We start from the raw sequence: 15,927 nt of genomic DNA, 5'->3' as shown, positions 1-15,927 counted from the left end.
CAGATGTATTATCAGATGTGTCTTTTGTAAATATATTCTCCCAGTCTGTGGCTTGTCTTTTCATTCTCTTGTTAAGGTCACTTTTTGAATTTTTCTTTCTGACAAATTGCTTATCCACTTTTTTGCAGACCTAATCTTAGTAGAGGCAAAGGAGTCTGGACACCTCTAGTTCTAAATCAGAATCCTGTTTGGGGAACAGTATATTCTTATTCATTTGTTATTTTAAAAGTTAGCCATATACCTTTTTTTCCCCATTTTTTGATAGATTTGCTATTTTATCCAGCACAGAAACATTCAGACACAGGAAGTACACTATAGCTATCAGTCCCGGCCATTAGACAACCACAGTCTTCATTTCTTTGATCTTTTTTCTTCACCTCTCTACTAGCTGTAACTAGGCTTTTCAGCTTCACAGTGTCTTTCAAAACCTTGTCTTCCTCTTCCTCGCTTATTTCTGACAGGGTCTTCTGAAGCTCCTTAGTGCCCTTTTCTTTTATTAATTCATTTCGTATAAAAATTGGAACTCTTAAAGGGGAACAGATAAGTTTATCAAGGGATGAAAAATAGCCTTTACCAAACTCCACAATGGGTCAATAGCCATACTGCCAAAATATAAGTTATTACTCTGAATTTTTACCCAGATTTTTTAAGCTTTGCTGTATGTAGGTTTGCACTATTATGTATGTCAGTGCTTTGTATCTCTGGGCACAACAGAATAATCTGTGGGAATTTTACAGAACACAGATTCAAGGATTCTAATTCAGTATAGTAAAAACGCTCTACAATAATTTTGATGTTCAGCCAAGGATGAGAATCAATGGTTTAGCACTTAAAACTTATGACTCCAAACAATAAGGAAGAGCTAATTTTAGACCAGTTTGAGAGATGACAGATGAGCCCAGGGTGTGGATACATCTGTCTGAAAAAACATGCCTCCTCTCTGATCTTTGAGGAGAGGCTTGCCACTGATACTCACATGGGAAGGAAAAAGATTTCCTTTCTTTCTTTCTAACAGATGAGTGTTTGAAGAGCCTCAGAAAAGCCTGCTGTTATTAGTGATAATGTGAGGGAAAAAGGTACATTTTCATAATGACACTACATCAGAAATTAATGGATCCTTTCTGTTGCACAAATTTATCTTAGATTTTCTACCTTTAAGTTTTCTCTCTTGCTCCCACAGGGAAGTTCAGTGTTTTAGTGTTTCCTATATAATTCTACTCTAACTTCCAAAGAGAAAGGTGAAGATTTTATAGGAATGAAGTAGTGTCCTCACTGCTGATAGAGGTTTGTGAAGATACCATTTAATTCATTTTAAAAAGCAAAGATTAAGAATGCTAAACACGTTCTTCAGCCTAGAACCACTGTAACTTGCCAGTCATTTTGACCATAACATGGAGAGTTTTATTTAGAGGCAGAATTCTTAACCACAGATAATGAAGAGAAACCTACAACTGTGTAATCTTGTCTATCTTATTAGCCTTCCTCTTTCTGTTGGGAGAATTGTGAAGATAAAGAAAAAAATCATACCTTACTATTATTTTTAATTCAGTCTTTGCCAAAACATAGACATATAAACCTTACTGATTTTCTAAGTAAATTAAGCTGAAAATCATAACATTTTCTATTTAGGAAGTAACTGATGTTGGCCTGTGCAATAAATTTAACCTTTCATATTAAATTTTCATTATCACATATGTCAATATTAATATATAAATACAGTCCTAAAATAATAGGACTGTATTTATGAGAACAGATGACTATTTCAGCTTCATATTGAAAGAGCTTGTTTTAATCCCTTTAGACATTAAACAGTGTTCCATAATATATTTCTATTTAAGAAGCTATAGTCATGGTAGAAACTTAATATTTCTAGAGGCAAGGTTTCAAGTTGTCCTGTAAAATATCTATTTAGACCAAAGGAAAATTCTATTGACTCTTTATCCATGCTGTGTATACTATATTGGCCTTAAAATGAGGGACAAAAATATGTTTCTAAAAGTAAGTTTCTTTGAAATCATCCAGATGATAACAGAATTAGTTATGTAGGGTCCCCCCACTGTACCACTATTTGCACCAGAAAACTGTAATGAAAAGTAAATACATATATGAATTGGAACTTGTTCCTTTTATTTTAATGAGCATTTAATCATTGGAATACTAAATTAATCTCACAGAAGAGATCAGTTCTCTGTCATACAGATTAAAATTTTTTAGTGTCATTAAGGCTGCTTAATTTTGACTTAACCTAAGAGACTGCATGCAACATAAATGCAGCCCATTGAGATATGCTGCTGCTCTTTCTGCTCTACCCTCTTTCTTTGCATTTCTTCCTTCAGGAACAAACATGCTGCTGTTTCAGAAGGAAAGAATCTCATTATCCACCCTGTTATGAGAAATCATATAAACCCAAGATAATCCCCTATCTGAAAACCTTGGTGTCAGATGCATTTCATAACATTTTTGGGGTTTAGAATGATGATATGGTACATATACCACATAATATATAACACCTAAGCAGGAGCTGGGTTAGTTCCCAATAATCAAACATATTAATATTTCTGCAGTAAAATAAGAACATTTCCAGTAAGTGGAATAAAGACTATAAATAGCTCTATGCCCAGTTTTGGTATGGTTTTGATGCCATATGACTTTTGGCACCAGACACAGAACCACTTGGTTTTTAAAGCTTTGTAGATTTTAGAATTGCAGATAAAAGTCTGTGGACTAATGTGATTGTTGACTTGTGTATATGAAGGATGCTTAGGAGGAAAGGCCTTTAACATATGCTCTGCATTAGATGGAGAGTGCCACTTGCTCCCTGTTTTACTATGACCTCCTATTGTTCTTCAAACACACCAAACATATTCCTACCTCAAAGCACTAGCTTTTCCTCTCTGTGGAATGTTTTACTCCTGTTCATGTGTGCTTCCTCTCTCATCTCCTTCAGGTCTTTGTTCAAATATTATCTCAGTGAGTCTTCCTCTGACTACTCTATTTTAAATTTTAAAACTGCTTTCCCTACGGTCCTCCCTGTTCCCCTCACTTTGTTTTTCTCCTTAGTACTTAGTACAGTCAGACATGCTATACATTCATTTATTTATTCATTTGTTCTCTTTGCCTAATACTAGAACGTGAGTTACACGAGGATGGGGATTTTAGTTTTATTTATTCATTATTGGGTCTCCAGTAATTAGAACTGTGCCTGGAATATGATAGGTATTAATACATGGCATTTTAAAAAAGGAAGAGAATATTATTTGTTTCCACATATATGGAAAGATATGGAAAATACACATTCTGCCTTTTTTTCCTTCTACATGCGAGTTTCTAGGTGCTAGAGCTATAGTAGTAAGACTACCTAGGTTGATGCTCACAATCTGAGGTGGTGTGGATAGGGGTGGGGAGGTAGGTAATAAGCAAGTCAAGTAAGGTAATTTCAGATGGGACAAATAGTGACAAATGCTGTTATGCTTTTGAAGGAGAACGGCATAATACAGAGTGGTTATTTTAGCTTCGGTGGTCAAGGAAGGCCTCTGAGCCAAGCCCTGTAAGAGCTTTGTGAAATTCTGGGAGAAGAGCATTCCAGGCAGAAGGAACAGCAAATATAAAAGCCTGAAGAAGGAATGGGCTTGACATCTTACAGAAAAAGGTCTACATGGCTAAAGCATAGTGAGAGAGGAGAAAGTCCTACAAGATGAGGATGGGGAAGTTGGTGCGACTGCTTAATAGTTCCTGATGAGGAGTTTGAGTACTTCAAGTAGAGGAGCAATGTGAATCAATTTACATTTTTAAAGAATCAGTTTTGCTCTTTACAGAGCTGAATGGTAAAGAGGAAAGAGATGGAATAGGGAGACTACTTAGAAGTCTTTAGCAGTGTTCCAGAAAAGAGTTAATAGATGACTCCTAAGTTTTTAGCTTGATAAGTGTTAGTAAAACAAGGAAAGACCAGGATAGAAACATGATATTTCTGTTTGTTTGATTCTGGTCTATATATTGAGAAATTGGGGTGGTGGTGGGGAGTATGAATTGAGAGTTATGTTGGCTGTGAGAGCTTTGACCTCTATGAAGAGGTCAGGGCTAGAGAAATAAATTTGGGAATCATCAGCATATACAGCCCATTAAAGGCTAAGAATGGATGAGCTGCTGAGAGACAGTTTAGATATAAAAGAGAACTTTGGTACATTTAATACAAAGACCACAACATCAGACCAGTAACACTCTTAACTACTAATTTATTTTAAAATAGACAAACTATTAGTTGTAGAAAACAGTAACATAGCAATTTTAAATGTACAGTTGTAACCAATACAAAAAAGGAATAAAGCAATATACGAAGCCTTATTTAAGACATCTCAATCCACGATCTCTGAAGTTCCTAAAATTCCTGCACTAATTCTAATGTGAACTTATTAGCAAAAGACCCAGAAAGATGGTAAGCCCTTGACCTAAAAATGAACTGATGTATATGGTATTCATGCAAAAATTAATGAGGAAGTGGGGTGAAGCTTTCTAGTGACTTTGTTATCAAGATAACTGTCAAAATAGTATGTTTGAAACTTAATTGAGCACAAAATAAAATTTTTTCTAACAAATAAGACCAGATTTCTTCTTAAAAAGAACTCTGAGTTTAGACATAGTGATTTTCCTAAAAGCTAGCTGATGCTACCTTAAATACCACCTATTTTAAATTATACCATCTCTAAATAAATTAATCACACCAATAGTTTAAATATACCTTTAGGTATGGGGAAGGGAGGAGTTCCTTTTTTCTAATGCAGCTATTTTAACTTGAAGCTTTTGCACAAAATCAGATAGAAACATTAATGCCTAACCCACAGTGACCTTTGATTACTTGCAGTTTTAGACTAGAAATAATGTGATGTTGAATGTGCCAGTGTTAGACCATACTGACTTTAAAATAAAAAAAAAAAAAAGATAAATATACAATTGCCAGTTCAAAAGATACATGGAAGACATGTACCATTCCAGAGAAAACACAAACCTTCCCAAATTTAGGAGGGCAGAATAATTGTTGAGATGCAATTAGAGAAATTTCTAAGAAAAGAAAGTTAAGGCTCCTATAGTTAACAGTCTGTGTATGGAGTAAAATTAATTTGTATCTTGATTCTTCAGGACCCAGGAATATTAGAAAGTGCACTTGGGATATACTGTCAAGGGTCCTCTACGGCAAAGCTCTGGATGGAACACTTTACATTTTCAAGTACTACATGGGTACTATATAGACTCAGTGATCTGAATAGAATAAAAACCAAGAGTGCTATCAGTAATCCTCATTTTAAAGCATGAGTTGGATGAAGAAAAGAATCAGTTAAGTTCCTACATGTTCTGAGGTATGAAATCTATGTCAGTAGTATGACAGTATCATATGTTTATACTTTCTTTCCTGCTTATATTTAAAAGCTAAAATTTATAAAAAGAAGCACACAGTACATTAGATTCCAACAGTAAAATAAAATCTAATGTGTAAAAATTAGTAATGTTTTTTAGGTTCTAATAATATCTTTTAGCATCAGAGCTCAGGATAATTTGGGCAAATGGGCAGTGAGTCAAATTACATTTGGAAGACGACACGTTTTCTAAGGGTGTTAATGTTAAATTAAAAAAAATATACATATAAATTAATAAAAACAAGAGCAAACATCACATATATGCTATAAGAGAAGGCAAAGTAGTCAGACAGGCAGGGGTTGGTAGGACTCCCCCTCCAGGAGCATCCTTGCTGTTTGTAAAGCACAGCAACATTACTTTGGAAATGAAAACAATCTGCTAAAACTTTTTAAATGGCAGGATTTACACAAGATTTTTAATCTTGTACAACAATGTCTACAACATTGCAAGTGGCTTAGGAATTGCCCCCACAATTGCATCTGCACATTTTATATCCACAAAAAGAGTTGAAGATATTAAATGGGGCTGTTAAACAGGTTCTGTTATACAGAGTTATACAGTCACTCACATCTGTAAGAGACAATGAAGCCAGAGGTGGACACAGTGTCCACCAAAGTCCTGAGATCCTCACTTTTCTTCCTTGTTTGAGGTATCCATGCTATCATTCATTTTCTGCTTTTGCATTCGTGTTCGAGTAGATGCTGGAAAAAGGATGAAGAACTGTTAATAGCACTGATATTGCTGGGTGAGTTGGCAAGGGCCTGCCATATATATTATGCTCATGTCAAACAGATGGAGCTCAGGACCTTGCAAAAGCAGTAGTCTCCAACTTTTTAAAAAACATATATATATAAACAATAATAAAAAAAATCATATATCACTATAAAATTTTTTCCATGTACCAACAAAATATGTATGTGTGTATATATGTGTATAAATTATAAAACACATACCCCAAATATTAAAAAGAAATGAGATAAAAATAAATAGAACTCCTAATATTTTCATTACATACCCCCAAAAATGGTATTGCACAACTCCCAGATATGCCCCACTTTACAGACCACAGTTCTAGAGATGATGAGATTGAGTTTGGCATGTACTTGAGAGACTGGAATCCTGGGCTGGCCCAGACTGGATCTGGCAGAGTAAGTGGTGGTTTTCTTTATAAAGCTAGGGATTCCCTTGTGTTCAGAAATGCCTTGCAGGTACTACAGAGACATCATCAGCTCATAGCTCATTTAAATTGGGTTCATTTAATTGGGACATTTAAAAAGTATATTATTAATTATTATAAAAACAAAACCAGAACACTTATTTTAAATTATTTAAAAAATTTTAACCTGATTTTAGAGGTGGGCAGGAACTCTTCATAAGGAAGTACAAGGAATATTCACATTTGGAAAAGAAAGAAAATAGTAAATAGTTCTGACTCTCTCCCTCCTGCCTTTCCACTCCGGGCAATCCAACATTGTGATCTTTTCTGAATGCAATTCTTTGAAGAAAGATGAAGAGCATCCTGGAAAATGCCTTATAAGGGTTAAAACTCCTGCTGCTTGTCCCCAGTTTTCCAGCTGCACAAAGGCACTGAACTTAGACCTGGCAGAGGAAACTCCCCATCATAGCTAAGTGTGGCACTGGGAAAGGACATGTACTTACTACAGCAACTGAACTTTTCTCTGAGAAAATATGTATGTTTTTACAGCTTTCTGCTCCTTTTTAAATGCATATCTATGGGGGCCGGCCCGGTGGCGCAGGTTCAGATCCCACATACAGACCGGTTCCCGCTCACTGGCTGAGCGAGGTGCGTCCGGTCCGGTACAGGCGCGACACTGAGGGTTGCGATCCGTTGCCGGACACGAAAAAAGACAAAAAGGAAAAAAAAAATGCATATCTATGGACTCTAAAATACTTCCATATGTTTATAAGACCTAATTTTGGTTATAAGCTTCATATATTTTCATGTACTGGAGGGAAAAACCAGAACTATTGCAAAGTTAAATAGGGATATATTAGTCATTGAAAAATCAAAAAAGATTCATTTATAACTAGAAAATTTAAATTTGGGGTATATTTAATTGTTCTCTTAACACACATAGAAAAAACGGTTTTACAAAGCAACCGAAAGCATTCTTTTAAATACCTTATATTTCAAAGTCAGTATCTACAAAGCCATGTCGAGAGACTTTCACATTTCACTTAATATTGTTCTCATTGATACATCCCATGATCTAAGAATGATAGTTTTAACACCTCTAATCTCCTAAATATTTTTCTTCTTTCCAAGTCTCAACTGCATTTCCTATTAGTGGATTTGGCACCAGATCTCAGGAAATGTCACACTCACAACCCAGTAACAGTTAGTGAACATTTGTCTCTTCCCTAATGTGCTTTTCATCGACTAAACTTGGATTAATTTTTTATAGTCTCAGAGTAGCTTAGGATAGAATTCCACTTGCCTTAACATTACAACTTTATATCACTCTGTATAACTTGAAGAATGACCTGGGGTTCTTTATCAAAATTCTGACTTCCAGTAATGGAAAACTTTTGTTTGAAATTAAGTTTTAAAATTTGCAAATTAGGAAAGTTCAACAAAAGCAGAATAAAAGATTATTCTGGGCCGAGCCCGTGGCGCACTCGGGAGAGTGCAGCGCTCCCGCCGCGGGTTTGGATCCTATATGGGGATGACCGGTGCGCCCACAGCGCTCACTGGCTGAGCGCGGTGCGGCTGGTCTCAAAAAGGACCAAAAAAAAAAAAAAAATAGAATAAAAGATTATTCTTTAAATAAGGGTGATGATGTTTACATGTTCTAGGTTTATAAAACCTTTCCCTTTATCTAACACTCTTAAATAATTCCTGATTATAGTTCTGCTATCCTGAGTATTTTCTAACCACAGCCATTCGTGTTGAAGATATGGTCAAGCAATGTTTCACTTCTTAGTTGTCCTGCACGAAAGATTTCAGAGAGGGTGAAGATGACCTTCAGTTTGCATCATATATTTAATTCATGAATGTTTGTAGGTAAATAATATATTCTTGATTAAATGATATTTTAAATGCATAAACAAGTCTGCTCATTGAAGGAATTATATGTGTGTATTCTTTTATAAAGTGAAAAGGCTTTTTGCAATGTAAACAATCTCTTTCATTTACATAAGGTGAAATTATAAGTACTTACTCATTTCTGCCAGTTTCTGTTGAAATTTGGACTCCCCCGGGAGATGTTTACTGCAGATTTTAAAAAATGCAAAATATTTCATATGTATATGTTTAAATGGAAAATTCAAATGTCCAATAACTACGGTACTTTCAATGACATTTTATGCTATTATTTTAGTGAGTAGCTTTTAATTTTAGAGGTTTAAATCTAATCATCTAAAATATATATGTCACACATTTATGATCCTATATTTTTTTTTCAGTGGTTCTTATAAAACACAGTAGTTAATATTTTCAAGAGTAAGCATTTTTAAATCTAATCATAAAACTAAAAAATTTTATCAATATCTTTGTAAAAAAAAGATAATATTTTTAACATCTGATATCTCCATTGAGTTTCAGTAGATGTTATATGATTTATTTGGTGCTTTTAATTTTGGGCTGCATCCATATCTATTATTTTGAGCCATTTTTACAACTTCCAAATAAAACTGGCATGAAGGGGACAGGTGGATATCATGAGCACAGCTGAGATGCTGAGTTCTCCAGATGACCAGCTCAGCTGCTGGAAAACTTTCTAAAACAGTTCCTACCTTCCATCTGCTTCATCTGATCCTTCAATATCAAAGCGTAGTTTTTTCAGTGGTTTAGGAGGGTTGCTTCCTTCAGCACTTCTTTTGAGTACACGGTCACTGTTACATACCATCTGATTTATTTTCTGGAACTTCTCAGAAGTCTACAAATTACAGAATTCTTTATTTAAAATCATTAAATACCAGTGCTTTGTAGTTATAATAAACCAGTAAGTACTGGTAAATAAATTATTTTCTGGAGTTTTTTTAATGATCAAACAAATGATTCTAGCAAATTATCAAACCTGAAAGGGGATGGCATTGTAGGAACCCCCCAACTTTGTAGCAAAGTTGGATGGAAGGGTGGTGTAACCTGGGAACCTGACACTTGTGACTGGCATCTGAAGTGAGAGCAGTCTTGTGGGACTGAGCCCTTGAACCTGTGGAGTCTGACACTAACTCTGGGTAATTAATTGTCAGAATTAAATTGAATCGTAAGATACCAATTGTGTCCAGACAGTTGGAGAATAGTTTGGCGTGAGAAAAAAACCCCACAAATCTGGTGTCACAAGGGTTGTAAGTAAAAACAGCTCACATACATACAAAAAGTTCATGTAAAAATAGAGTTAAAAGATAATACACGTCTTTCCGTGAACTTTTTGAAGACCCCTCATATATCTATGTATATATGTGAATGTATATACATGTATTATATAATCTCAAAGGAATATTTAGAAAACAGTTTTGAAGTTCACAATTTATGATTATCATTTGAAATTAAACCTGATTTGAAAATAAATGAGATATATCTTCTAAATTCTACGCAATATGCCTGGATGAGGTGTTTGAATAATAGCATTTGTAAATTCAAATTATAGAAATCTTTAATTTCTTTTATAGTTACACAGCATGCCATTATACTTCATAGAAAGAAATACTCACCCCAAATGATTCACCAATTGATACTAAGATTCTGTTAAGATGAAATACAAATTAGTAATGAAAATTATATATAACTGTGCAGAGATGAATATAGACCATCATTCTGAACTATCAGGAATACCAAATCAAAGGCTTCCTCTAGCCTAGACCCACTGACGAATAATATTCATTAGGGGCTAATTCTAACAGGGCTAGTCTAATCATATACTCAGCTGGTCTATTAGATTTTCAAAGCAAGAATATAGGTCTACAAGAACATATTCTGCTACTGTCCATATTTAAAGGGGTAAAAGAAAGTTTTAAGCTTGCCCCTATTTACTTCTTCATAAACCAATGGGTAAGTTATCAAATTTATTTTACATTTTCTCATTTAAAATTCAAGATATTGCTCTCGGCCTTTTGGCTAAGATCAAGTGTAAAATTCAAGTTACATTTGGCAAAATTTTACAGTATTAAGTAATAATCAGTACTCTAATTAGCATCTATACTGATATAAGTAAAGGCTATTCATCATACAAGTGTACCCTAGAATCAGAAATCTCTATTAGGTTGTCTTTGAACCCTATAGTTTATGTTCTTAATTATAAAGTTGAAGAACAGCATTAGCCTGATACAACAAAGATCTGAAAATATGCACATGGAACTGATAGATATATAGACTTTATTGTCCTCTAATTCCTTGATAAGTGGCCTTATTACATACATAAATACCCTAGATAAACAGCATTAAGATGCTCTCTTAGTGTACCGATTTATCAGTTAGGATTTTCAGAATGTGACTTTTTTGCTAAAGAGCACAGAATTGATTTCACTAAGATCAGCCAACAGCCATCTTTATCACCATAATACAGATTAATTATCATCATTAAAAAACTAAGTGTATATATTTTCAGGTGGTGGCATGGGACTGTGTAAATTTACTTAAATAGACATGGTGTAGCATCTTAGCACCTTATAATGTAAGTTGCAGATAATAGTACACAGATAGCCAATTTGTATACAAGAACACCAAATAAATACAAGATAATACAGGGGCACACAAGAGCATTTATATCATATTGTCAATGATTTTTTACTTCATATTTTTCTGTAGAGTTTGAAAATTTTATCATGAGTGTTTATAATTAAACATACCACACAAATATTTTCTAAAAGGCTAATATACCCCTTCTCCTTGTTTTCTTGCCTATTAGGTACAACTATATGGGCTGACAATTTCCGAGATGAGACTACATTAACTATACTAGCTAATCTGCCTCCTATTTTATATAAATAGAGTCAGTTTCAAATAGCCCATGATAACATATAATTAGTCAGTTGTAGAACTTCAAAGCCAGAGAGCACTTGTGGTTGGATGTGGAAGATAATACAATGATTTGTGGTTGCACAGACCCTTTCATCTGAGAATTTAAAACAGCTTCACACGCAGCATTTCCACAGCACCCTTCTGAAGTTGAGCTAGACACCTGCCCAAGGTAACAGAAGGTGGCCATGGGCTGAATTAGGGATGGGCCTCTAAAGACTTACTTGACAGTCATCTACGTTTAATAAGTTGTCTTCATATTTATAACAAGCAAATTGAACAGCGTCCACAGAAAGAGTTTACAGGGCATCCAATAAACTACAGAATAAAAATTCTTAACCTAAAGTAATCTACTGTGTTTAGCAGATTGGCTACTTACAAAAATATGATAGTGTCTTAAAACATATAAGCAAACTGGTTCTCGGACTGTTTACAAAAGAAGAGACCCAGCAGCTAAGAAAGTTTATGACTCATTTGCAAACCCACCCAAGTCTACAGATTTTCTTTCCCCCAAATTCTTATCACTTAGTGTGAATAATCAAATTAGAGACTCAAGAGTCTAGCTTATTTTAAACAAGAAAGCTTTATATTTTTATGCTTGAATCAAAATAATTCCCTCTTATTCTCCACCACTTCCCTAAAGAGAAAACACATACCTTGATCTTGGAGTCATTTTTGTTGGTGTTGGCAGACCTTCTGAAATTTTATATGGACTCTTCAGGGGTGATATATATATGTTCCCCCCAGGAATCCGTAAGGGTGAACTAGAAAACTTGTAAGGGCTTCGAGGAATGTGAGGTATTGGTGACAAGGTAGGGGGCTAGAGCAAAAACAAAAAAGATTATTTATTTAATATTTTAGTGGGATCCATTACTTTAGAATTAGATTTTCCTAATAAAAGGATACTTTCAACATACCCTGGTGGAAGCATACTGCAAAATATTTGTTTTCAGTCTCTGCATGAAGACCGAGTTATAGAATACTATAATGGAATCATACTCCTCTTCTCTGATCAAAACACGTTTGAATGTCTGAAGAACAGTAAAAACACTTGTTAAATGAATTTAGGAATTTCTCTCTCTAGGTTTTCTTTTCTAAAAGAAATACTACTTTTTAACTAGTAGGAAGCACATACTATGCAGGAAGAAATAATCTGAAAATGCCTTTTTAGGCTTGATTTATAGTGCTTTACCAGGAGCAAAATATCACAGAATGATCCAGAGAGGCAGCGAGGCAGTAGCAGATGGAGCAGTTGGCCATCCAGAAAGAGAGGTATAGACAGTATGGCAGGGTGAAAAGCATTAAGGGAGTCAAAGGGCCAGAGCAAGTGTATTTTACTTCTACTGTTTCTCTAAAGAAAAGGTAAACTGGAAATATAAAATTTTTATTATTTCTTTATAAGGCTGCATTTATACTGGCTTTTCCTATAAAGTAATAACTTAAAAGAACATCTAATGTCCTATTATGCATGTCAAGTTTATCACAAATATCCTGCTTACTGCATGGATATAGCATTAACTTTATAAAAACTATGAATTTGGATAATTTCATAATTTTCCTTAGCTTTCCAACTCCATTTTAGTTACAAATAATTAACCAATAATAAACCAATAATATAAAAGATTTGATTTGTGAATTTACATAAGGTCACAATATATGATCTAATTAATGACTGAAATTATCAATATTATGGATATGATAATTTTAGATAATTTTACCATGGAAAATTACCTACCTCCTGAACAGCATGAGGAAGATCCTTGTATGCTGTTACAATGATTTTGAATTTAAGGTCTATATTCTTCACTTTGCACATGCCGTACATGGAACACATCATAATCTAGTAAATGTGATTTAAAAATAGTCAGAATTTTATTATATAATTTTGTTCTAAAAAGCACTCTGTTATCTTTCTTTTAGCTTCAAAAGAGGAAAATTTAATTTCTTACAGTTTTTTCCCCATCCTGAGCTTAGTTTGAAAGTCTATATGAAGTGTTTGACCCAAATTGTGTTTAAAGAACAAAATGCAAATAGCCAACTCTCAGTTATTCAGGACTGATCATCTGGTTTGTGAATTACACTAACTTTGGCTCCTGTTCCTTAAATGTGTCCCAAAAGAGAAAAGTTGAAACTGGAGTCACTTAACTGTATAATTAGCACTTTTTTAAAAAGCCAGATGTGAAAAAGTTTCAAACTACCAGATAAAATAATACACTTGGTGGTGGTAAAGGTGATGTAGTGATTGGAAGAGGGCAGGAGAAAGTGTTCTATATTGCTGATAATTTGTTTTTTGATCTGGATACTGTTTATACAAGTAAGTTCAGCTGATGAATTTTCATTAGGATGTATCCTTATGATATTTGAATTTTTGTGTATTCATATTCCGTTTCAATAAAAAGATTTTAAATGCAAAAATAAGATTTGAAAATGATTCTCTGTGATTTTAAAACATCAGACTTTCTTAATCTGGATGAACTTTATTGCCTAATTTAAGTAGTCATCACATATGTACCATTCTTGCTCTCATCTGCTATTGCCAAAAATACCTACTCATTATCCCCTACTCAGCATTCTACCAGCCCCAAGCCTACTATTCCCTTCCATTTAGATTGCTATTCAGTGTCCTCTTTGCTAATTCACATTTTTCTTCTACTTCAATACTTTACCTAAGGCACCTTTCACAAAAATCTTCTTGATTCCAAATACCTAATCTTACTAGTAATTCTTAACACTACTGTCTATCTTTCCATCCTGTAGAAAGCAGTAGAACCATAAGGCAATAAGTGCCTATTTCTAAAGATCCAACATATTAGAATTTATACATCCAAACATGCTCTTATAAAATAGACTTTTGTAGCTTATACTTTTATACAAAAATCCATCTTTTGCTCAAAATATCATTCTTATTGGGAAAATTACTACCAGCCTTACAAAAATAAAAAGGTTATAAGGAAATATTATGAATATACAGTATACCAATAAAAATAGATAACTGAGATGAAATGGAAAAATTCTTAGAATGACACAAATTACCAAAACCAACTCAAGAACAAAATAGAAAATCTGAGCTTGAATTAGCAATCAAAAACTATTCACGAAAGCCCAGGCCTACATGGCTTTACTGGTGGATTCTACCAAACATTTAAAGAACACACAATACCAATTCTTCACAAAATCTTTCAAAATTAGAAGAGTTCCCAACTAATTCTGAGGCAAGAATTTCACTGATAACAACACCATATAAAGAAAACTGCAAATATCTCTTAGATGCAAAAATCCTCAAGAAAATAATAGCAAGCTGAATCCAAGAACACATCAAGAGGATTATACACTGTGACCAAGTGGTATTTATTCCAGAAGTGCAAGATTGGTTTAACATCTGAAAATCAATTCACCATATCGATACAATAAGAGTAAAAAAACAAAACAAACCACACACACAATCATCTCAATAGATACAGAAAAAACACATGACAAAATGCAACACTCTTTTGATAAAAGCACACAAGAAACTATGAATAGAACCTCCTCAACATGATAAAGGACTTATACAAAAAAACACACAGCTACCAATATATTTAATGGTGAAAAGACTAAATGCTTTCCTTTAATATCAGGAACAAGACAAGGAGATCTCCTCTCAATCCACTTCATTCAACATTGTACTGGAGGTTCTAGACAGGGCAATTCAGTAAGAAAATAAAATAAATCATTCAGATTGAAAAGAAAAAATTAAAACTCTATTTGTCTCTATTTGGAGATAAGATCTTATATAGAGAAAATTTTAAGGAATGTACAAAAAACTATTAGAACTAATAAACAAGTTCAGCAAAGTTGCAAGGATGCAAGATCAATACAGAAAGATCAACTGTATTTCTACATACTTGTAATGAACAATACAAAAATGAAATTTAAAAAATTCAATTTACATATTGTTATAAATAACATAATACTTGGAAATAAATCTAACAAAACAAATGCACAATTTGTATTGTAGAAACTACAAAAAGTTGTTGAAAGAAATTAAAGGTATCGATAAATGGAAAGACATCACATGTTCGTGGATTAGAAGACTTAATGTTATTAAGATGACAATGCTCTCCAAATTGAGCTATAATTCAGTGCAATCTGTATTAAAATCTCAGCTGGCTTCTTTGAAGAAACTTATTAGTCAATCCTAAAATTCATATGGAAATGCAAGTTTCAGAATAGTCAAACCAATCTTGAAAAAGAATAATAATGTAGAGTACTCACACTTCCCTATTTCAAAACATACTACAAAGCTACAGTAATTAAGACAGTTTAATCTTCAAATAAGAACAACCTATGGAATAGAACTGAGAGTCCAGAAATAAACATTTATATATTTACAGTCAATTGACTTTTCAACAACTGTCAACAATGGGGAAAGAAAAAACTTCAAGAAATGGTGCTACACAACTAGTTATCCACATACAAAATAATGAAGTTAAACCCCTACCTCATACCATATACAAACTTAGCACAAAATGGATCAAAAGAGCTAAAATAAAATAAGA

General features: G+C 33.7%; 1 protein-coding gene across 1 annotated transcript in view; it reads right to left on the bottom strand.

Annotated features, from left to right (window-relative positions):
- Positions 1–5,794: 5,794 nt before the first annotated feature.
- The window catches only part of RB1 (retinoblastoma 1), a 161,387-nt gene continuing 151,254 nt past the window's right edge, over positions 5,795–15,927 (bottom strand). The window contains exons 21-27 of the mRNA XM_008576687.1: positions 13,125–13,229; positions 12,307–12,420; positions 12,046–12,209; positions 10,087–10,117; positions 9,166–9,308; positions 8,592–8,641; positions 5,795–6,110 (exon numbers count right to left, since the gene is read on the bottom strand). Of these exons, the coding sequence (XP_008574909.1) occupies positions 6,037–6,110; positions 8,592–8,641; positions 9,166–9,308; positions 10,087–10,117; positions 12,046–12,209; positions 12,307–12,420; positions 13,125–13,229 (681 nt within the window). The 3' untranslated portion in view covers positions 5,795–6,036. The remainder of the gene's footprint in view (positions 6,111–8,591; positions 8,642–9,165; positions 9,309–10,086; positions 10,118–12,045; positions 12,210–12,306; positions 12,421–13,124; positions 13,230–15,927) is intronic.

Source organism: Galeopterus variegatus, unplaced genomic scaffold (genome assembly GCF_000696425.1).
Source record: "Galeopterus variegatus unplaced genomic scaffold, G_variegatus-3.0.2 Scaffold1388, whole genome shotgun sequence".
Classification (NCBI taxonomy): Eukaryota; Metazoa; Chordata; class Mammalia; order Dermoptera; family Cynocephalidae; genus Galeopterus; species Galeopterus variegatus.
Note: the sequence above shows the minus strand (reverse complement) of the source record. Positions and strands in the feature narration are given on the sequence as shown.